General features: G+C 36.9%; 3 protein-coding genes across 3 annotated transcripts in view; 1 reads left to right on the top strand and 2 right to left on the bottom strand.

The window, feature by feature from the left end:
• Window positions 1-22,307, bottom strand: part of LOC113685195 (uncharacterized) — a 298,180-nt gene that overhangs the window by 38,329 nt on the left and 237,544 nt on the right. The gene's annotated exons all lie outside the window — the stretch shown is intronic.
• LOC113685207 (ras-related protein Rab-4B) lies at window positions 337-7,700 on the bottom strand. Its single transcript, XM_027202697.2, has 7 exons — window positions 7,429-7,700; window positions 7,181-7,261; window positions 6,834-6,948; window positions 4,792-4,854; window positions 3,527-3,681; window positions 3,308-3,403; window positions 337-2,921 (listed from the first exon to the last, which is right to left on the bottom strand). The coding sequence occupies exons 1-7, from the start codon at window positions 7,442-7,444 to the stop codon at window positions 2,812-2,814; spliced, it is 636 nt and encodes a 211-aa protein (XP_027058498.1). The 5' UTR covers window positions 7,445-7,700; the 3' UTR covers window positions 337-2,811.
• LOC113685197 (atlastin-2) lies at window positions 7,756-20,985 on the top strand. Its single transcript, XM_027202682.2, has 12 exons — window positions 7,756-7,890; window positions 7,979-8,226; window positions 9,494-9,628; window positions 13,323-13,427; window positions 13,872-13,922; window positions 14,729-14,785; window positions 15,659-15,890; window positions 17,318-17,445; window positions 18,228-18,284; window positions 18,398-18,469; window positions 18,717-19,148; window positions 19,905-20,985. Exons 1-12 carry the CDS (start codon window positions 7,869-7,871, stop codon window positions 19,992-19,994), a joined length of 1,629 nt encoding a protein of 542 aa, XP_027058483.2. The 5' UTR covers window positions 7,756-7,868; the 3' UTR covers window positions 19,995-20,985.

Raw genomic sequence — 22,307 nt, forward strand, 5'->3', positions numbered from 1 at the left:
ATGTTGGGTTATGGGAGGGGTAGGTGGGCAGTTGCCCAGGTACTGATATTGATCCCATACCAGTACCAAAATAATTACAGGTGGCAAGGTTATTCTCTATTACTGATTCTAAATGATTACTTTTGTGCTGGTTGTATTTAGAGCACCTGTGTGTTTGCAATATTAAAAATGCATGTCCGCCCCATTTCACATTTGCAGCTACACCAAAAGAAAGAAAAAAAAATCAGACCAAAAGTTCATCCACTCCTATACCACACATTTTATAACTGTTGCAACAGTGGCAAAATGTCAAGCATGTTCTGGGGTGGAAAACTTTTCTACCAAAATTGTTGGGAGTTTTTCTTTTCTCATGCATTTCATCTTTATTTCCACTATTTTATAAGATCTGTGGTCTTTGAAATTGCCCCATGTGATTCAATGAGCTTAATAACAGTTTTAGCCACTATCAAAATAATTTTAGAAAGTGACTCAATTTTTCTTCTCTGCTCAATCAGTCTTAATTAAAGTAACAGTTAACAATTGAACCTCACAAAGTGTGTCTTCAGCCCACAAAGAAAAAAAGAAAGAAAAAGAACACAGGCTAAAATATCTAAAAAACCAATATTAAATATATGCAGCAATAACTACTGCAGCAAGGCCAAATTTAGACAAGCAAAGAATTTGACCCAAGTTCACATTAACTAAGGTACATCCCTATCAGGCAATTTCTTTCCACACAGTTTTAAACCCTTTCACTCCCAGTAATGACCAAGACAGAATTTCTCCTAACAATATCAATACAATCTCAAAGACAAGTGATGAGAATATAGAAAAATATCAGTTAGTAAATTATAACTGACTCAATACCAAATTCTCCACACTAAAATTATAAGCAATGTATGACAGACAGTAAGGAGAATTACTCAAGAGATCATGGGGGTATAAGGGTTAAAACAGTAAAGTGACTACACAGGCCAAAATGTGCTTATAAATCACAAGTGGTAATTGAATAGATTCCATGTCGTGGATGAGAACACCCAAACAGTGTAGTGTGACATTTCCATTTTAAAAATGAAGACTGAAACTGCATAACAGTTTTTGAAAAAAAGACTAACTACAGTAACTTATAATATCAGAATCAGGTAAAGACATCTTTGGGTTGTTATCAATGAGCACTCTCTGAGTGCCTATTTAAGCTAACAATTTAACAATATGGAAATTTAATTCAATTTCCAGACATCAGTAACAAACTCATCCTTGACAAGTTCCTCAAAGGACAATTTTACAGTGCATGTACCAAAGCCACTACTACTAACTTAAGACAATCACAGGACGAAAAGGCTATTTCACAGGTGTTTTATAAAAACTTAGCCCCTGAGGGTAACTAGCATCTAGTTTCTCCTAAAAGCAGCATTCCTGAATCAAACATCAAGGTAAAAAGACTAGAGGCTGGCTTTCACTTAGAAGGAGTAAGTGTCATAATCAGAATTACAGAGCATTACAATCAAGAGGAAATCAAACTGACTGGATCGGTTTTGAATTTGCTGCTACTTGAACTGGCCTTAAAGGAAATAATTGCCAACAAAACAAGCTTCTGACTGCTGAAAAAATTATCTTTGTCAGTTTCACAAGAAACAACTAGAGAACTGTATGAAGAATAAGCATACTGATGTTGGAGAGTAAAGCATTTGTATGCAACAATTCAAACTCGGCATGCACTTTAAAAATGCTAGTTACTAGGGGCAATTTAGTAACTGTGCCTTTCTTTAACGTTTTTTTTTTGGTCAGCCATTGTCAGGTAATAACTGATACCAGTGTATTCTTCCATACAAACTCTGACAACCCTACAGGCATGCAAGAGTATATTATTCATTTGAAAGACATAGGATCACATAACACTGAAACATCAACAGGAAAACAGAAAATATGTCAATTGTACAGTTGAACCTTGCTTAGCCAAACCTCCTTTATCCAGACCTCGATAATCTGGATTTCATTTTTCAGGACTCATCTCTCTGGTTCCATTTTTTGTGAATATTCATACCTAACATGTGAGATCTGTCACAACTTTTTCACATCAAACAAAGCAAATGTAATGCTATTCTATTAATGGAGCTCCATGGAATGATAAAATTAGCAACATACACACAAAAGCAGCTTAAAACAAACTGATTTACATCATCATTTTACATCATATGAGGTCGATGGTTAACTTTACTGTCTTTTTAAAATATTTTTGGAAAATTCAAAAGGTGACGCACAGTGATTTATATGATACACACTCAGTTACAGTCTTGGCTCCTTAAAATTCATATTTTACATTATCTGAACTTTTGATTATCCAAACTTTTCAGCCAAATCCTCACGACTCTGGATAATCAAGGTTTGCCTGTACTACTTTGCAGTGATTGGTTATATTTGAAAATGTTGCAACCTTTTCTTTTTCCATCCAACCCTCTGATTTGCCTTCACTGCCTTGGTGGCAATGTGTTAATCAGTAAATGTAGAAGATCTGTAATTCTAAGTCTAAGACTGCAAGACTCATTGGCAGCTAAGCTGTACACATACTTATTACAAAATGTTAACAAGGAATCAGTAATCTATCTTTACTTAAGAGCAAAGGAGTATTCAATAATATCTTGTAGGTTTATGTGTTGTATTCACCATGCAGGATTATTTATCAAACTTTTAAGGAGATGATTATGCACCCACTGCAATTACAAGTCTATCATACATCACTTTTTTTAAACCACAAAAGTCTTGTATTCAACTAACTATGCAGACTTAACAAGGTTTCTTTACTACTGTAGTAAGATTGGAATGAGATTGAGGTTAGCATGCACATTTCTGCCGTTCTTCCTGTCTCCCAGGCCGTATTGATCTTCGGAGTGATGGATCACCATACTGAATTCCTGAACCCATCCTGTCTGGGTCCAATTCACCTGTAGAACACAGCAAAGAAAAATTGTGTTCAGTTATTGACATTTCATGTACTAGTTGAAGACACGATTACCGGTAAGTGATAGAGTTTTCAAAAAACATTGTTGCATTATACACAATCACTTAAGCTAAACAAAATATTGTGGTTGTACCATCCATCAATGCAGTATTCATAATGATAAACTACTTAGAAGACTACAAGTTTAGTAGACAGGTAACATTCAGGTGAAGTCAGGAATGTCTTTGACAGAGTGTTAATAGGAGACTTGAGACCCAGGCAGGTGGTATACCACTCCACAACAATCCCTAGAGAAAGGAGTTACCCTAAGCAACTGGGTGGTCCTCAGTGCTGACACCTAACCACTGTAGAGGTATGTAAGTCACCTACCAGTTTCAATTTTACTGAGGATGGTTCTTGAGCACTTTAAAAAGGCCTCTTCAACATTCTCTCCTGTAAGAGCACTTGTCTCTAGGAACATCAACTCTGCATAGAGAAAAAAAAAAGCAGACAGTCAAAAAACAAAATTTTCTGGTAACCATTTGTCTAACAATGTGAATAATCCATTTCTTTTGAGCCTTATTCCTTTTCCTCCATGTATTTACTGACCATTCTCTTGTGCAAATCTGCTAGCTTCCAGAAATGTGACTTCTCTGTCGCTATCCAGATCTTTCTTGTTACCGATGAGGATTATGACAATGTTTGGACTGGCAAGGGTTCTGGCATCTGTCAACCAGTTTGTCAGAGAGTTGTACGTTTCACGGCTGCAATCACAAGCAAAAAAAAGATACCATATGCAAAGGTAATTGTTTCTGCCAACAATTGCCTTGAAAAGAATAATATATCATTATTTTTTAATGAAAAATAACTGCAGCCATAACTTCCAGCCTAATGGGTTTACCAGAGTTAGAGGAATTTTTAAAACCTGACAAATTAAAAGATAATAGATCTCCGAATATCTTTCATAATTTTTTTTATTTTTATTTTTTTATTTTTGCAGTAACATTTCTAGCATAGATCATCAATCACTGTTTTTTTTTAGTTAAAGCTTTTTCTTACAGAAGGCCACAATGTCATCAGTTCCACTACATGCTCCCCTCTTAAAATAAAGTCTATTGATTGATTGATTGTTTGATTGATTGATTGAATGATTGCCCAAGACAATATTGTAGCATGATGTAAGTTGCCCAATCTCAACTCTTTGACTCTGGTGTAAACTTTCCTTATAACATTCTTACAATATTCAGTAAACAGGTGATGAGAATACTCAGACTCATCAGGTAGAAGTTGTTATCTTGATCTAACACCAAATTCTCATAACTTATTCACAAGAAATTGTGTAGCAGTTAGAAGGGAGAATCAACAATCAGATGTTGGGATTTAAAGAGTAAAAGAGATGGGAATAAAGGATTACTCCTCATAAATGGCTCTATGAGACTGGGACTACAAGCGTAACCCCTTCGCAAAACAAATTAAAAAAATTCAAAGAAAAAATATTGCAACACTCTTAAACTCAGAGAATGGAGGCTGGTGGGTAGAGGTTCCCAGAGTTCAAGCAGCACTTGACGTCAGCTGGAACTTCCCTCCAGGGCCCAATTGTTTGAAGGCCAATTAGCACTTAAACCCAAGGTTAAATTTTAATCTGGGTTTCTTTATTGCTTTAGTCAAAAGCCTTTTTGGGATAATTTTCTGTGTTCTTTTTAGTGCATCAAATAGTCATATTCCAGACAAAAATAAATTAGACTGAATTTTCTTTTAAAGCTTTCAGATCTGGCCCAGGAGTCTAGAGCAGTCAGGTTGTACATGAACCATTAGCCACTTGTCTCTCCCAAGTGTTCTCCAAGTACCTCAGTCAGCATAGTAAGGTTATTTACCTTGAAATGTCATAAACCAGAAGAGCTCCTGCTGCTCCTCTGTAATAACTCCTCGTCACAGACCTATCATCAAAATAACAAAAATGAAAAAGACGCTTTGAGGGAAAGAGAAAATTTTTGTGAAATGGAAAGAAGCCATATACTTTATTTGTGACCCCTAAGCCTTGTTCCGAGACAAAATTTTAATTCATCAAATATAGGAGTAACAATATTGCCTGAGGTAAATAGATTCCAGACTGGGCCAGCAAATTTTCTTGCTCTCTTGTCCATTAGGCCAAGTCCCAGCCAAAACATACTTTCAGTTCTCAGTGCTGTCAGGAATTTATTATCTTAGATCCCTGAAAATATGTTACCAACTGCCTGAAACAGAGCCAATGAATTTGCAATCTATATTATAAAACTGTAGATAAAAATGCAGGATGGCACTAAGTAAAACTGAAATCTTGGTTGACATCTATTGAGTATTGTTGAAACTGTTACAGATGAATATCTCCATATAAGAACTTATCCTTAAAGGTTGCTACATTTTACAATTGAAAGGAGAACTGGTATCATCTCTATTTTTGTTAAGCTCTGTTGCTCAAAATTGTGTTTAACCGTATGTTAACTGTATGACACAACAATATGTATTACATATTTATTTCTTTAGAGAATTTTTCACCTATAATCTTTAAGGACAGGGTTCTCCCTAGTTTTCAGCACAACAGGTAAGGGACCTTTTCAAACCAGTAAAGCACATTTGCAGCTTCAGGTAGCTGGTGATCCGCAACTTTGTCATTGCCTAAAGCATACAGTAAATTGCGCCTATCAAAAATTCTCCATCGAAAAATTTATAATGTGAATGATACACCTTTAGGTTCAGAGGTTGAACAAAACAAAGTAAAATTTTGTTTTAAAGAATTATATTTGATTATGCCCTTTCCAAACTGCTTATAACGTAAACTGGTCTCCCTTCGATTTGGGTGATATCTTTGGCATCACTTACATGGCATGTCACTGAAAAATCAGCAGTGTCAGCTATGAATTGCATCGCTATGAAATCGAATCACATTGAATAGCTGAATTCATGTTCTAATCATCTCAAATTCAGAACTTTTACGCTGTTGAGAGATTTTATTTTCAAGACTTCTTTCAAACCGTTGTCTGAAACACATTTCAAGTAGAATTTCCTGATGAAGAATAGCTTTGTCCCCACATGTTCATTATACATCTTACAATTGTAGAGCTGTCAAGGCGGTTATTTCTGGTTATTGGCTGCTTATCCATCACTAGTATGTAATCTTTGTTTTGTTTACCCCTAAAATTCTTGTAAAGCTTACCAGCCACTCTTCATGACCTCTTGTTACTGGACAGAAACGACAGCATTGTTTGCTGCTGTTTCATCGTGGAAACTGAACAACGAAACAACACCACATTTGCACATGCAGAGAACTGACAAATGTTATGAGATTTAGCTGAAAGCCCGCAAAAAATCACTCTTGCTTTGAAATTCAAAAGATACCAGTCAGTTTTAGCTAACTAAAGCACACATAGATCTCAAATAGTGCACACTGGCTGCTTGTTATTACGCTTTCTTAGCAGATTAGCTCACCAAAAATGTGTATTTTTTAAGGGTTCTGAGCATTTGCAGAGAGTAATAAGCGCTCTTACAAGTGGTAGGAGTAAACAACTGGTTACCACCTGATAAGGAGAACCCTGTAAGGCTGAAACTGATTTTGTGAACGAACTTTGCCATAGTCACTTAAATGAGAAGTTATCAACTTTTCCCACAAAAACAGAATTAAAAAACAAGATGTGGAAAGGCTGTAGGATTTTGACTAATTTTAGCCATGTACAGCTAATGCCAAAAAAAAGGAAAAACACTTGCTTAAAATTGATTCGAAAACGTATGCATATCTCTTGAAGGAAGTAGAAAGTCATACACTGCACAAGCTAACAGGGATTTGAATAAATATTACAAATTCGAAATCGTAGCGATAAAAATTTGAAGGATGTGGAAAATCATACACTGCACTGGCTAACAGAAGCTTGGATAAATTTACCTGAATCTTTCCTGTCCAGCCGTGTCCCAAATTTGCAACTTCACAGACTTGCCACCAACATTGACTACCTTGGAGCCGAATTCTACACCAATAGTGTGGCTGGAGTCTTGCTTGACTGTCAAACATATGAACAATTTTAAGATGAACATACAAACGAGCGCAAGCAAGAGACAAAAATCCAAAACAACAGAGAAACAAAAAAAATAAGCTCATCAAAGCAAAAGGAGTCAAGTAATTCAAATCTGCAAAACGTATCAATATCGACGTGTTATGTAAAAAAAAATATGCAACTTGGCATCTTTCAGGTGCTCTGTGTTTTATTTGACACAAATAACGTTGTAACTTACATTTCCCCTCTATAAATTGATGTAGAATGCACGACTTTCCTGTTCCAGCGCTGCCGATCACCAAAAACTTAAATAGGAAATCTGCGGGAAAAATAATAAAACAAAACAGTTTAAATTTCTTAAAATTGTGCTGACTAGCGATCGACTAAACATCATTTGGCTGGGAACAGCTACACTCACGCAACGAAAACACAGCTGATTAACAAAGTGCTATTTTCTGAAATATTAAGAAGTAATTTCTGCTTTACCATAGTTCTCTGACATGTTTCCAGCTGCTTGAAAACGAAAAATTTATGAGTTGAAGGAATTGTTCATCACAAAATGTCCGCTAAGTTGAAAATTTCCCAGGATTCTACATTGCTAAACGGAAAGAAGTTGTCATATTCCTCTAGGGCAGGCTAGGGAATATCTTGACATGGATTAACTTCATCACATATTTCTATTCAAGTGGACAAATATTTTAGTTGAAAATATCAAAATATATATTCCCCACGACTGATAATAACTTTAATTGAATTATACGTTAATTCTAAGAATTTATGCCCAAAAAACTTTGTTACTTACCCCTCCCTGTCAAAGGCCATTCCTCCCCATGAGTATGCGCAATCGGAAATTGCGCGGCCATTTTAGAAGTTACAAACACGTTCGTAGTTCAATTTCAAATTACGCGTGATAAATTTCGCGTGATATGGAAGTGCGGCAAAGTGGCAGTAAGTTCAACGGGAAGCCCTTGATTGGACTATTGCAGTTGCATCCTTCAATGTTTTAATATTCTTTTAATAATGCTCGTTTTTAAAGGTAGTGACGAGACAATGACACAGACCCAGGAAGATTCGCACGATTTGGATTCAAAGTTATTGGGTCCTGTTCCAATTGTTGTGGCCACAGAAACCCACACCTTTAAGCTCGCCGAGAAGGCTTTGGAAGATATCTTGCTCGATGAAAGTGTTAGAGACAAGAAGGTCGCTGTAGTATCCGTTGCCGGTGCATTCAGGAAAGGAAAATCGTTTTTACTGGATTTCTTTCTCCGGTATTTAGACAGAGAGGTACGCAGTCTGTGATTCATGTACGTGTTTTGGCAAATTTTTGTACATTTTAGTCGGTGACAACTTCATCAAACATCAGAATAAATGGCTAACATAAGAGTGGCTGATACGCAGCATTGAAAAGTTATTTCTTGGTTGATATAGGCTTAATATAAAACCAGAGAAATCGGAGATTTAATGCGTTTCCCAAAATTTGAATTATTTAGTGTAAGAAACGCCGTTTGTGTTGATACAGGTGGAAAACAAAGGAGTCTTTCAACGCGTTTTCGAGACAATTTACTTTGGTTTGTTTCATGAAAATGTCTTGAGAAGGATTCGCTTTGTTTATGTCAGATATCATATCTTTTACATGTGTGTAAAACTTTATTTATTGATCATAGAGTAATCTATATTAAATCCCTAGCAATTTAGTTATGCTTACTTTGTTAAGTTTGTGCAAGCAAGGTCTGTGTAGCTTTGCATTAATTTCCTTTTGGGGGAAATTTTTTGTCATTTTGGTTTCATGTTATACCATACTAAGCTGAAATGAAATAAGACACCACTTGCCGAAGGATTAATGAGGTTAATACTACTATTTTACATGTACAGTCAAGCTTGCACAGATATTTAAGATTAATTTAGTCATGATACTCTGCATGTCAATATGTACTTTGTACTGTCTAAAAGACATTTACCTGCACATGAAATTTCATCAGCAATAGATTACAATACTTACAGACAAGGAGGTAAAATAACCTAAGCCTGTATTTCCAAGGAATGGTAGGGAAGAAGGAGAAAAATAAAGCATGCTTCTTTGGTTTTCCATTTTCTCAATTTGAGGTGTACTTAAGTGTGTGTTAACCCTTTAACTCCCATGAGTGACCAAGACAGAATTTCTCCCTACAATATGGATACAATATCAACCAGATAAGTGATAAGAATAAAGAAAAATATAAATTTGGGGTTAATTAGTTGTTCCCATACTAAATTCACTGAACTAACATCATAAGAATTGTATGTTTGACAGTAAGGAGAGTTAGAAATTTGATCTGGGAGTTAAAGGGTAGTTAAGGGGGGAAAGATTACATTTAGTCTACAGAGCCAAAAACTGTGGTCATAATTAGATCTTTTTGGTTCAGCCACCCCATTTTTCCTCTTTTTGTTCAAGGCACCATGTTTAATTCTTTCAATTCTTCATTTAAATGAACTATTTTGGTGGCTCGCTGTAGTTGACACAGTTTAATTGTAGTAGTTAATCTCAGACATTAACATCTCTTTGGTTAATTAGGGAGCTCAAGATTGGATTGGAGGAGAGAATGAAGCCTTGAAGGGTTTTTCTTGGAAAGGGGGGTCTGAGCGTGATACCACTGGCATCCTTCTCTGGAGTAAGCCATATATAAAAAAGCTCCCCAATGGAGAAGAGGTTTGTTGGAAATGCTTATTTTTATCCCTTGCCTGTAAAGATCTGAGAGTCACTTTTCCTTGCTAATGCCTTTGGTTTGTCTGTCTTTGAGCATTAGAAAAGTTGTTCTCATCATATTAATGCAGAGTTTCCACTAGTTTTGATAATTAAGAGTCCTTGGGACCCCCAGTTCCAAAAAGTTGGGGTCCTTTTAGCATTTTAGGGGTCCCCTGCCTTTAACTTAAATTTGATTTTATAATTTTTAACAGAGAGGTAAAATGAAGACTAGGTGGTAACACAATAAAGCTTTAATTTTGGAATAGTGTGCTCATGTTTCTTAATACCAACAGTTCTAGTATAAGTTTTCTAGTAAGAGTCTCAACTTGTCTTAGTTTACAATATATGCTTAGGCTTAGGGATAAATAATAATTTTAATAAAAATACTCATAATTAAATGTAGTAATGATGTGAGAAATACATGTGACATACATATCAAGTCACAGTCAAGTGTCTTTCTACTGTTTTACTTTCTTCTTTTATTCATTCATAGAATTTCTTTGTTGCTCTATCACAAACACTTTCCTCGTAGACCTACATGTGTTTTGGATGCATAAGGAACATGCATCTTACATTCAACTGCACTTGGGAACATTTTATTTCTCAAAGCCTCATGAATGTGATTTTTTGCCAAAAACCCTCTTTCACAAGGCACAGAAGTGAGAGGAATTGTTTGAAAAACTTGTGCTAGGGTTACAAATGAAGGGAATATGTCTTCGTAAACACCTGGCTTTGCAAGAATTTCACACAGTTCATGAGGTTTGTCCTTGTTACTATTAAGAAAGTGCTTAAACTGGATAAATGAATTTGCTTTATCAGCATCAATTAGACTCTCTTCTTCAGATGTATTAGTATATCCCTCAGTTAGTCTTTCTAGATTCTTGGTACCATGATTTCAAATTCCAGCTGCTATGCTGTGTAATTTGGCAGGGTTGAGAATGGGATTGAAATCTTTAAGTACTTGCACATCTTTTTCAGGAAATCTCTCGTTTACTTCGGCAATGCTGTTGTCAATGGAATTGTCCTTGATTCCATTGAAACAATTTTTTGTGCCAGATTGAAGTCTTTGGTTCCTTTGTGTTCACAATCATTTGTGTCCATGTGGGACAGTAGCTCCTCCAAATGCTCACCAAGATTTTTTTTTATGTCTTTGATTGTGACACAGTTGCTACTAGCATTGATTGCATATGATCAATGTCAATCGTGTCCTTCTGAAATACTTTGCTGCATTTACTGATAACACCAAGTACATCAAGAAGGAAGCAAGTAGTTGTAATTAAAACAAAAGATTTCATTTTTTTTAAACCATACCCCTTGCTTTGGCTGCCCCATCATTTTTGCTAGATGTTGCTTCATGATCCAGAGACGATATTAACAGTGTCAAGGCAGAATAAATGGCCTCCACAACTTTCTTAAGTTGACAGTCAATGTACCTGAGTAGGTTTCTTGAAACGTTGAACCTTTTGATTCATTAGGTTCTTTAATTCCTTGAGCTTGTTGTACCCAACAGCAGAATATTGAAAGAAATTGTAGATGCTTTTTACTATTTCTTCATAGCTGACCAGATAAGGGGCAGCCTTGGAGGCCCAGTGTGCAACTAAGGGCAGTTTGTGAGCAATGCACCAACAGAAACTATTTTGGCATTTACCCTTTGTAGTCACACAGCAAACCATCGTGACAATCTGTCATGACTGAAGCGCCATCTGTTCCCAACCCAGAAAGCTTTTTCACTGGAATGTTGTTTGAATTAAGTTAATTCAAAACTGCAGAGTAGATGGTCTCTGCTTTACCATCCTTAACCTCAACATTAGCAGGAAATTCAATCTTGGCCTTTCTCAGAACAAGTATCTTGAAAAAATAAAACCAACTTTTTCTGAACTGCTATGTCAAGTCTTTCATACAACATCAGGTCAACTAAAGGACTGTGTTTGATTCTCTTGGGGCATCTTCGATGCACACTTCAGAAATGCAGTGTTGTAACTCAGCAGCAGTAGAGTTATGTTTATAAATCCCATCACTTTTCTTCAGATCTGAGCAACCATTGGCAATCCGTGAAGTAAAAATCAACAACACACATAAAAAATTAGTAAGCAAGAAAAAAGTTACGAGTGGACTACCTGTCTCTTAAATGAAATCAATAGCGGTGCCTTAACTAACCTGAAAGTCAATCAGGGCATTGAATTTCCAGTCAGGAATGTCCTCTTTTCCCATGACAAAAGCTGTTCTTACTTGAGCCTTCAATGCTGTGCTCACCTTCTCTTGAACATGATGCACAACAGTCTCATGAGATCTTCTCTGTTTGATGATATTTATGGCTAGGATGTGGTCATTACCAGACTGATGTCGTGTCAGACTTGAGCACTGGAAATTATTTGCTCCATGCACAGAACTTTGCAATGGTTAAGGTTGACAGCCATATGCATCGAGACAAACTTTCAACTTTGTTTGTTTTTTTTAAGGACCATTTAGGGTAAAATTTGTGTTTCTTCCCTCAGGTATCATCCCCCAGATCTGTACCACTTTCAGGTTTCCTCTTTTGAGTATCAAATATATTGAATAAACTCTTTTGAGTAGACATGCCTTTGACTATGACAAAATGGCAGGTCAAATGAAATGTAATGATGATCACAGTGATTTTTGGGTAGGGCCTGCCACACCCAGTCTCCTAACTAGCTGGAACTTTTTTCCTTCATTCCAAGGACACACATTTGCAAATACTGTGCATCCTTTTCATTTTTTTTCATTTTTCACATCTGTGCGTTAATGGGAACTCTGTTAATGATGGATTCTGTAACAGGTGAAGCATTCTCCTTTATTTGTTTAACCTTTTTACTTGGCTTTGCATCAACAATTGTTCATATGTGTTTCACAACATCTCATATTTTACTTTACTCTTCAGCTTAAGATGCAGCTTAGAATTAGATACAGAGTGAGTGTGAAGCTCAATACTCAAAACTAGTTTTCATGTTCACCTGATTAAACCTGTAGAAAACTCTGTGTTCTTACTGATCTTCACATTCTGGAACAAACCATAACCAAGTTTGTGTTTTGATCAAGTGCAGTTGGATAATTTGTTAGTATTATTTTTTTCTTGGGATAAGTACTGTTTAGTGTTTTTTGGCACATCAAAAGGTTGGAACACAAACCAAAAAAATACCTTGAAAGCAGCTCACACTCTAATGGCTGACTTTGTTGGTGGAGGTTTCAAAATCATTTTATCATTTGCTTTGTTCTCATTTTGATCATGTGTTTCACTTGAACATTTATTGCAATTTGTTGAATGTTTCCGTTAAGGGAAATATATGATGAAAATATTTTCCTTGTGGATAGATTTTTTGCTAATCAGCCTTAAAAAATCAGATTAAGTGTGAGGGAAACTGCTGGAAGTTTAGTATGTACTTATTAATTGAGTGTGTGGGTCAGACAAGAAAGTATTTGGCTCTTTATCATGACGCACAGACATTACCACACCAAGTCCTTATATCATGAGCTAAATATTTTCTGGTTAAGCCTACCCTTTCCTTCTTTCTTCAACTTATCATCTTTGGGGTCATACAGCTTTGTGGCAGCCCTGATTATACCTTGAAGTACAGTTATCAAAACTGGACTTTTTAACAATTTATTTTGAATAATATATGAAGTTGTTCTCTTTCAACAGATCGCTGTTCTACTGATGGACACTCAGGGTTCATTTGACAGCTCATCAACAGTAAAAGACTGTGCAACAATATTTGCACTCAGCACAATGACCAGTTCTATCCAGGTGTGTTGGTTTCACTCATTGAGGAGTGCACATTCCATAGGCTTGTGAATGATGGCAAATTCAATTGCAGAATTACTGACATTATACAGCCATATAGCTTTCAGAAATTTGCTCATATCTTTTTTTTTTTTTTTTTTTTTTTTTAATTATCAAGATCAGGATAATCATTATGGGAAATTAGCTCTGAAGATCTAGAATTTATCTAGATGGAGTTTTTGCTTGTAAAGCAGGTGTTAACTTTTTGAAACTCTGAGAACTTCTCCCTGTAATATCAATATGATATACAATAAACAGAATACTCAAACTTATCAGGTAGAAGTTTTATCTTGATCTACCACCAAGTTCTCAAGTGATTATGGTGCATAGTTATTTTGTTGTATATCCTGCATGTGTTAAATTCTTTCTGCATTCTAATTTACTATTTTGATTTCTCTTTACCTGTAGATTTACAATTTAACACATAATATACAAGAAGATGATCTTCAACATCTCCAGGTACATTTAAATTTTGTCGTGTGTTTTAATTTATACCTAAATGTCTGGCTGTCATGATGATTAGTGAGCAATGAAACTGGAAATAAACTGTTGCTTAGACATTGTACATAGTGAATTTTGTGATCTGTTGATCAGTTCTGAAACTATTCCAAATTGGTTGAACAATTCCAGGGTAATACCAAGCATAAGTCTGAGTCATTAGAAATGATTTCCATACTATTCAAGCTGAAGTTATCAGTAGTGATTCAAAGTATTCTCTGTTTTCAATTTTAGTGAGTTTACACAGGTGTATGTTCCAATGTAATGCAACTTTCCCAAGACTCCATTTGCGATTTCTTGTGATATCTTTTCAAATACTTTTTATACATAATTTGAGTTTTGGGTGTGGCTTATCTGTAAGTGCAGCCCTCGACCAGTGCTTACTGTAATAACCACATCAGTGGGTAGGAGGCTCAGGCTAAGTGGTGATTGTGCTTAAACAAAGGGTGTAGTGGTTAGAATTGAGGAACTGGCTGGATTATCATGTTGTGTCCAATGAAGAGCATCGAGTTTTGTGGGAGAACTGACCAAATGGATGGGCAATAGATTAACTTTGCATTTAAGTTCCTTTTTGCAATTGAAACTGGCATGAACTCTGGAAGTTATGTACCACTTGACCTTGTAGACTTCACTTTTTTTTCCCTCAACTGCTTTAGAAGGTAATAGTTTTGATATAAACAGTTCCTCTTGTCCCTCTGAGAAAGCAGATTTGCATAAGACATTTTTTTCCTTTTCTACCTGAGTTTTATGTTTTTGTTTTTGTGCAGCTTTTTACAGAGTATGGCAAACTGGCAATGGAAGAAACTGATGTAAAGCCATTTCAAGTGAGAAAACTGCTTTGATTTACTTACCTAATGCATGAATGACCAATAAAAATGTTATGCCTGTGATTTTAGTGAATATTGATTGTGTCACAGGAAATTGTGATAAAATGTTTTCCCCCTCAAAGAGCCAGTTAAGAAAGAACAATGGCTTCGAAATTCTTTGAAAAACAGCAAGAATGATTAAGACCAATTATAGGTTGTCTCTTTTCATCACTATTGTATGTATATAATTTATCATTAGGATGTTAGGCACTCCAAAAATACTTGTGGATGACGATGCTATCTCTCTCTACTAAACATGCTTCAAATTGGCAAAATTTTCTTCTTGTCCGAAAGTGCCCAACCCTAAGCGAAGCCCAAACATGGTCGCTTGCTGGCAGGCTGAAAAGACAGCGGCAAGTGGTCTTACAAAAGGCGGTAGACTATCAGTATCCGGGTTTTATTGAAACCACTGGAGATCCTGTGAAACAAACTGACGATGTTACAATCCCCGTTCTTTCAAAGTACAAATTTTGCTTGAAATTTATGAAGTTAAGCCGGTTGACAGATTCCCCCCTCCCCCCGCCGTTCCCCCAGTGAACCATGTGACCTTCCCCAAAAAGTTATCCTCCTCTCTCACCCCTCCCTCAGGAGATAAACAATAACTGGTCCCTTAATTAAGTTTTCATATAAGTCGACTACGAGCAGTCCCTCCTTTTCGGCGAAGTCGGTTTCAAGAGTCCAAAAAGTGAGGCACTAGAAAAGCAGGTCGCCTCACTCATGAAGCTCCCGCGGCGCATCGACGTCGGGGGGGGAGGGGTCGTTGTGCATTTTACCCTCATCTGATTTTTCAGTACCAAAGGGTTACATTTCTGAATTATCCTATTTTTCCAGAGACTGATGTTTCTGATTCGAGATTGGAGCTTTCCTTATGAACAACCTTACGGAGCTGAAGGTGGAAACAATCTTTTAGAGAAGCGTCTTCTTACGACAGAAAAACAGCATTCTGAACTGATTCAAGTGAGGAAGCACATTAAGTCATGCTTCAGTGACATTGGTTGTTTTTTGATGCCACATCCTGGCATGAAAGTGGCCACAAATCCCACATTTGATGGCAGTCTGAGAGGTTGGTACTGGTTAGGATTACATTTAGGTACTTAAAAGGCAAACCACGAAGATATGGTAGAACAAGAGATCTTATGGGCAGAACAATACCTCAGCGTGTGCGTTTAAAATCTTTGTACATTTCTTAGCCGTCCTCATCAAAACAAAACTGTGATTTCACCAAAATTTGGATGATCTGAGAACGGAAACTCCGACGGCAAATAATTCATTTTCCAATTGGAAACTCAACGCTGCTCACATACATTTACGTTATGCCGAAGTTGAGGTTTTTTGCCTTAAGAGACGGTAAAAAATTTCTAGCATTCACCAAATTCAATTTAGAAATAGGAAATAGAGATTTGTTTTTTAATCGTCGTGTTCCTTGCCGTCCTAACTGCCGATGGTCCCTATTGAACAGTCTTCATGCAAGTAAAAAGAGACTTTTCTCCAAATATTGGCACCAGTAGAAATCCAATTGCTAAAATTTAACCTCGCAAGAAATCTGCATTGAGCGCTTTTCGATTGAATGTCATGAAACCAAAACCATAAGTTATCAAAACAGCCGATTAGAAGAAAAGAAACTACCTTTAGGAACCAACGAGAACTCGAAGGATAAAAAACAACCAAACTGCCTAAGCGGGCGACCGTGATTGGTTTTAGTTCTGGATCTGATTGGTTGAGGGAGAGGCGCGAGGTTGCTGGACCAATCACAGAGCGAAGTAAAGCAAAAGCCAAGCCCGGAGTACTTTGATACTTCATTCTCAAACTCATTAATAATTCATGCCGAGAAAACAAAGGAAGTTACAACCGTGAAGGAGGTTTGGATTTGTGATCTTAATTATCATAAAATTTGGTGAACTTTTGCTTTGATTTTCTCCAAGAATTATCAATGGTTTGAGAAGCTATATCAAACATTCGAAAGGGTGTTCATCCGATATCCAAACACCTTGAAGTTGGTTAAAAAAAAAAACTCGGCTGCGTCTCGTTTTTTCAACCACTTCTCGGTGTTTAGATATCGGATGAAACACTCTTCCTTGTGTTTGATATATTATTTGAAATTGCTCTTTATATGATTACCAACCGAACCCGAAATGCCTAAGTTGAACAACAGTTCTAAACTGATTAGTCATAACTGACTTATGCTGCTCCAATAACATCACGTTAAAATTGGCCAACCAATTAATTTCACGAGCCTGACTGACCACGCGGCTGAAAAACAACTCCTCGCTTCACTCTTGGAAAATAGCCTCTGGGCAGATGGTCGGAAAGTCAATAATTGGCAGAATTACTCGCACCTGGATGATCGGGAAATTGGGGTTAGGAGGAGAGTTGCTTTATTAGTCTACCACACAGTGATGAGGGGAATCGTTCGCGTTATTTTATTGTTCTGGGAATTTTTCTACGACACAATTGTCTGTGATTGACCAAATGTTTTGACTTGTTCTTTAGAAATTGAAGACGAATTTAAAGAGCAGTTACGAAAACTGACCCCATCAGTGCTTTCCTCTGAAAACCTTGTTGTTAAAAGTATCAATGGTGGAAAGGTGACATGCAGAGGGCTGTTGGAGTATTTTAAGGTTAGGGGAAATTACAGAATTGTGTCACTAGGCCTCTTTTATGTGAAGCCTTTAAGCTGGCGACCCATAAGGCGATTTCATACGCCGATCGTCACCGAAAATCGTGAGTGAATTTCTCGTAAGCGTTTATTTCACGCTGCTAAAAAATTCCCCGAAACGAAGCATGCAGCCTAGTGAATTGACGGCAAGAGTATGTCTAACTGAAATTCTTGTGTAGTTTTTGCAATTTAAATAGCTTGTGTCTTTTGCAAGATTCACTCGCGCTTAACTTGACAAAGTAATCTGCTTCATTCATCTACTGTCAGAACGAAAATCGCGAGGAAATCTTTTTATGACAACGATTGTATTGTTTTTAATTATTTTTGATGGTATATTTTATAAACACTAATATTTATTGTAAAATTCTAATATTGTGTGTGTTAACGTTAGTTTTTTGCAACTTTCATATAGTATTAATTGGATGTAACTTTGATATAACATTCAAATTATGAAACTTTTACATAACACTAATTTTATGCATTTTTTATATGAGATTTATGTAACTGCGCTCAGGGCTCCTATGGATAACAGGTTGCTTTCCAAGCACCTGAAAGAACAAACCTGAGTCTTTAGATTAATTAAAGGCGTCTGTCGTCTGTGCTTCTGTCTGCTTCATTTACCTGCTCTCAGAACGGAAGGGCTAGCACTCGAAGCGTCTGCGAAGAAACTCCTTTACGGTCGGTAATGAACATTATTGACTCAAAATTATCTGATTATTTCTGTCTGTCTGTTCGTTTCAACAGGCATATATGAAGATCTTCCAAGGTGAAGAACTACCGCAACCAAAGTCTATGTTGCTGGTAAGTTTTCTGTCAGTGAATAGCGAGGTTTTAGCGAGTGACACTGGCACAGAAAAGAGACATAAATTCTATTTATTTTTTCTTATTATTATTTATTTTTACTTTTCTTTCAGGCCACAGCTGAAGCGAACAACCTTGCAGCTCTGGCAATCTCGAAAGACTCTTATTCAAAACAGATGGAACATGTGAGTTGAAATACTTGAAAGAAAATTCGATTTATGCCGTTGACAGTAGGTCGACTCTGCCTTCGTCAGTGTTTCTGCAGGCGGTGTATCGTCAAGTTCAGTTACAATTGTAAACAGAGACAAGGTTGGGTCGACGAAAGGGAAAAGCGCAGATTCCTGGACGTAGGAGAAGATTCTCTAATTTTTCATTTTCATTTTCCAAGATTTCAATATATCTTACGTAATTTCCTTTATTTCTTCTTCTCAGCTGTGTGGTGGCGACACGCCCTACTTAGCGCCGCATGAACTCGAAAAGAAACACCAACAGGTGATGGAAAACTCGTTGACGATGTTTCACGGCACTCGGAAGATGGGAGGTATTGAATTTAGCCAGGAGTACGCCGAAAGACTTAGGAAGGAGATCGAAGAAGCATTTGGGAACTTTGTTAAACTTAACGACGGCAAAAACATCTTTAATGCTGCCCGCACTCCGGCCGTCTTCTTCACGCTAGTGGTTATGGGATACTTTTTCTCTAGTGTGTTCGGCTCGATTGGATTGGTGGCGTTTGCGCGCATGTGCAATCTGGTGATATGGTCCGGTCTGTTAGCTATTATTGTGTGGTCCTACATTCGATTCAGTGGGGAGTTCAGAGAATGTGGAGCCAGGCTGGATCACATGGCAGAAGTTATTTGGGACGAGGTAAGGCAACAAAATTAAGAATACCGGAAATCGAGGAGGAACTACAGGCATGTTCAGAGTTGTCAACAAGAGTCGGTAGCCGGCCAAAAACGTTGGCCAATCTGCCTTCTTTAGGTGGCGACTTTCACCTCTTTTTGCTGTTAGTGCATTGGTGTGAATGTGTCTTTAGGTTAAAGCAAGTAATCAAAAAATGAAGGGGGATGTTGTGGTATCTAATGCTAAATGAATCCGCTTAGCTGAGTGAAAGACCTGAATATGTAGCTTATGTAATGAATCATATAGTAAGGGTCGGTTACATCAACAGTGTGTAGCCGTTGTGTAACAAAATCGCGCTCTATGCCATCTTCAATTTGCCAAAACATTTATGTGAATATTTGTTTGTGTGGTCAGTGTCAAGAGAGCCGAAAGCTCATAGTGGAAGGGCATTTATTTAATTAAATCAACCCCCTCAAGGAGAATACCTAGGTTCACTGCTTGCGTAAACCCGCGGTTTGGGTTAGACCTCGTGTAAATAGCCTGCCCTGACTCTTTTACTTTGAATTTATAACATGAAATTTTCCTTTCTTGGACGTCCCTTGTAAATTGGTTGAAAGAATTGGTGCTTTATCGAGACACCTCCCTCTTACTGACAAGTTTGTCTCATCTCATCGCATGTTTGCGGGAAAATGTTTTGACAATGTCGAGAGAAGATACACACAAATAGCTTCTCCGTACTGAAGGGTTAACCGTTATTTGTCATTATTATTTACTTTTCAGGCATTTATACCAGCATATAATGCTGCATTTCAACGCGGTGTGCAAGCAGTGATAACGTCACAGACACAATCATCCAGGAAAACGAAATGATTGAAAAAAAAATCGATGATATAAAATCGAATATTAAAGCAGCTCGACTCACGGGAAGTACAACTGCTCTTACAGACTATGTTCTCGCAACTACAAAGAGTAATTATTCCCGTGAAATTAATTGCGAATAAGTTAATCACCAGTTACGAAAACCTTGCAGATATTTTGATTTTTGTCACAAAATAGACCTTTTGAGCGGTTTCTAGTTGAGTGTTGAAACATCAACAAAACAATCTTTTTTCTTTTCATTAACCCATGTAAGTGGACTCAAAGTTGATTTAATTCGTTTGCGCTCAAGCTGAACTGCGACTAAACTGGGGTGGAGACGTAGTCACATACTTTGGTTGGTTGGTTTGTTTGTTTTAATTAACTCATGAAGTAATTTTGGCACGCAATTGAAAACCGCTTGATAGGGAAAGGGTACAGGAAATGCCACAATTTTATCAGTAACTGTGGCAAAGTTTCATGACCTCATTAATTAGTGACACTTTGCAGTCTGTATGTCCAGTCCTCAATTGCTTTTGAACAACTAGCCTTTCCCAGGATGGCTATGGTGCTATGATAACAGTATGAAGTTTTTTCTTGCCCTCACTGGAATTTTCCGAATACTGCTCGGCTCATTGCGCAACGCATTCGTAAAAGGTTGCGGCTTACAGGAATTTCCGAAGCCGTTATTGGATATGGAAATTGTTTCTGTGAATTTCCAAAATCTTTTGCGACAGTACATTTTTGCTGATGAAAACTAAAATTATTTGAACAGTCAGACGACTTGTAAATAACGAAAATTGTTGGTGGAGAAAAAAAATTTACGTTGACCGTGTCGGGGGATTTAGAAATGAGATTTTTGGAGAGGGGTGGTTTCAAACTGGCATTTAAACCTAGCACTTTTAAGTTTCTAATAACGCAATGCAAAATAATTTGCTTGACTCAAATATGTATTTACTTCAGATGGTTAGGAGTCTCAGTGGAAAATAAAACTCTTTACGCAACAACAGCCTTGATACTTCTCGTTGAGTAACCCAGAACTGGGCTGTACGTGTTTGAAGGACAGCTAGAGCTGTTGGGGCATCAGTTTGCTATATTACCTTTAAGAGTTAAAATAGAATTAAACCGAAAAATAACAGAAATAAAGAAATTATTGGTAATCGAGATTTCTTATCCACCCCTGAACACGTGGAACCAACATACTAACACAGCTGTTGCATGTAACGTATTTAGTATGATGTATATATATGATATGTTTTCTAGCCACCGGTCTTTAGGCCGCCTAGTTTGTAATGAATAGAATGCAATTTGTGGCGTTTCCCGCGCATGTTACTGCAGCTGATTCATCTATGGAAAAAATTGGGAATTGCTTCGCGAACAGAATGAAAGATGAAAAGCAGAATGCGAGCTCCTTAAATCGAAACTTATTTCATTTCAACAGGCTGTGTGCAAATTTTGAGTAAATGTTATTCGCACCCATTTTGGTATTGCGAAGTTTCTTTTGTATGTCAAATTTTGTGTTTGTCTTAATTTCCAATTTTTTTTTCATTTTGTGTACCCCTTAGTAAGTCTTTCCATACCTAAAGGGAAGTTTTTAATTTCTCCAAGGGTTAACGTTAACTACATCAAAAATTTAGCGGAAGAACTTTCGCTGGTAGTCCTGGTTCCATAACTTCGTTTCACGTCCGAGCGATAAATTATTTCACGAGGACAAAGCGTTCGCAGTACGTAACTCTACAAAATGTTTTAAACTTTTCAGCCAAGAGTACCACGATTTCGTGCAATAAAAGTGTGAGCTGTGTAACAGATAGATTTTTGTTTATCTATTGACTTCTTTTATTGCTAACAATTGCAAGCTTCGAAAAAACTTTCTCCTCACGATAATGAAGTCAATACATTTCTAAGGGTTTTTGTTTTCGTTAGTATTCACTGGATAGAATAAAATCACTCCACAAATTCCTATGGAAGCAAAGGAGTGCAAGAATTAATTAGAATGAAATAAATCAAACAGGAAGACGTTGGCTAAGGTGATAATACTCTTTTTGGAATCCGTGAGTGACAGCTGTGCAAATTTTGCGCGGAGACATGTAGGCATGCCCTTGATTATTCCCTTAAAATTTGATAAAATATTCAAGTGCAATGTAATTTAATTTAAGACATTTGAAAACCATCAGATTCAATGACCAACTGCGCTTGACTGGGGACCGAAAAGAAAGCTTCTTTACATTTGAGCATAAAAAAATATAACGGGTTCTATTCATATTTTTTCCCTGCGAACCAAAGATTAATTAAACCTAACACAGTTTTATTGAAAATTGAAATCACCAT

This window comes from Pocillopora damicornis, chromosome 7, assembly GCF_964200805.1.
Source record: "Pocillopora damicornis chromosome 7, jaPocDami1.2, whole genome shotgun sequence".
Lineage (NCBI taxonomy): Eukaryota > Metazoa > Cnidaria > Anthozoa > Scleractinia > Pocilloporidae > Pocillopora > Pocillopora damicornis.

What these genes read in the sequence shown, in the direction of transcription:
- LOC113685207 (XM_027202697.2), bottom strand. An exon ending in CTGGTTTATGACATTTCAAG is followed by an intron (nt 3,682 to 4,791) that starts GTAAATAACCTT and finishes TTGTGATTGCAG; the next exon opens with CCGTGAAACGTACAACTCTC. An exon ending in CCTCAGTAAAATTGAAACTG is followed by an intron (nt 2,922 to 3,307) that starts GTAGGTGACTTA and finishes TGTGTTCTACAG; the next exon opens with GTGAATTGGACCCAGACAGG.
- LOC113685197 (XM_027202682.2), top strand. Translation starts at nt 7,869, where the DNA reads ATGGAAGTGCGGCAAAGTGGCA. An exon ending in GGAAGTGCGGCAAAGTGGCA is followed by an intron (nt 7,891 to 7,978) that starts GTAAGTTCAACG and finishes TCGTTTTTAAAG; the next exon opens with GTAGTGACGAGACAATGACA. An exon ending in AACCAAAGTCTATGTTGCTG is followed by an intron (nt 18,285 to 18,397) that starts GTAAGTTTTCTG and finishes CTTTTCTTTCAG; the next exon opens with GCCACAGCTGAAGCGAACAA.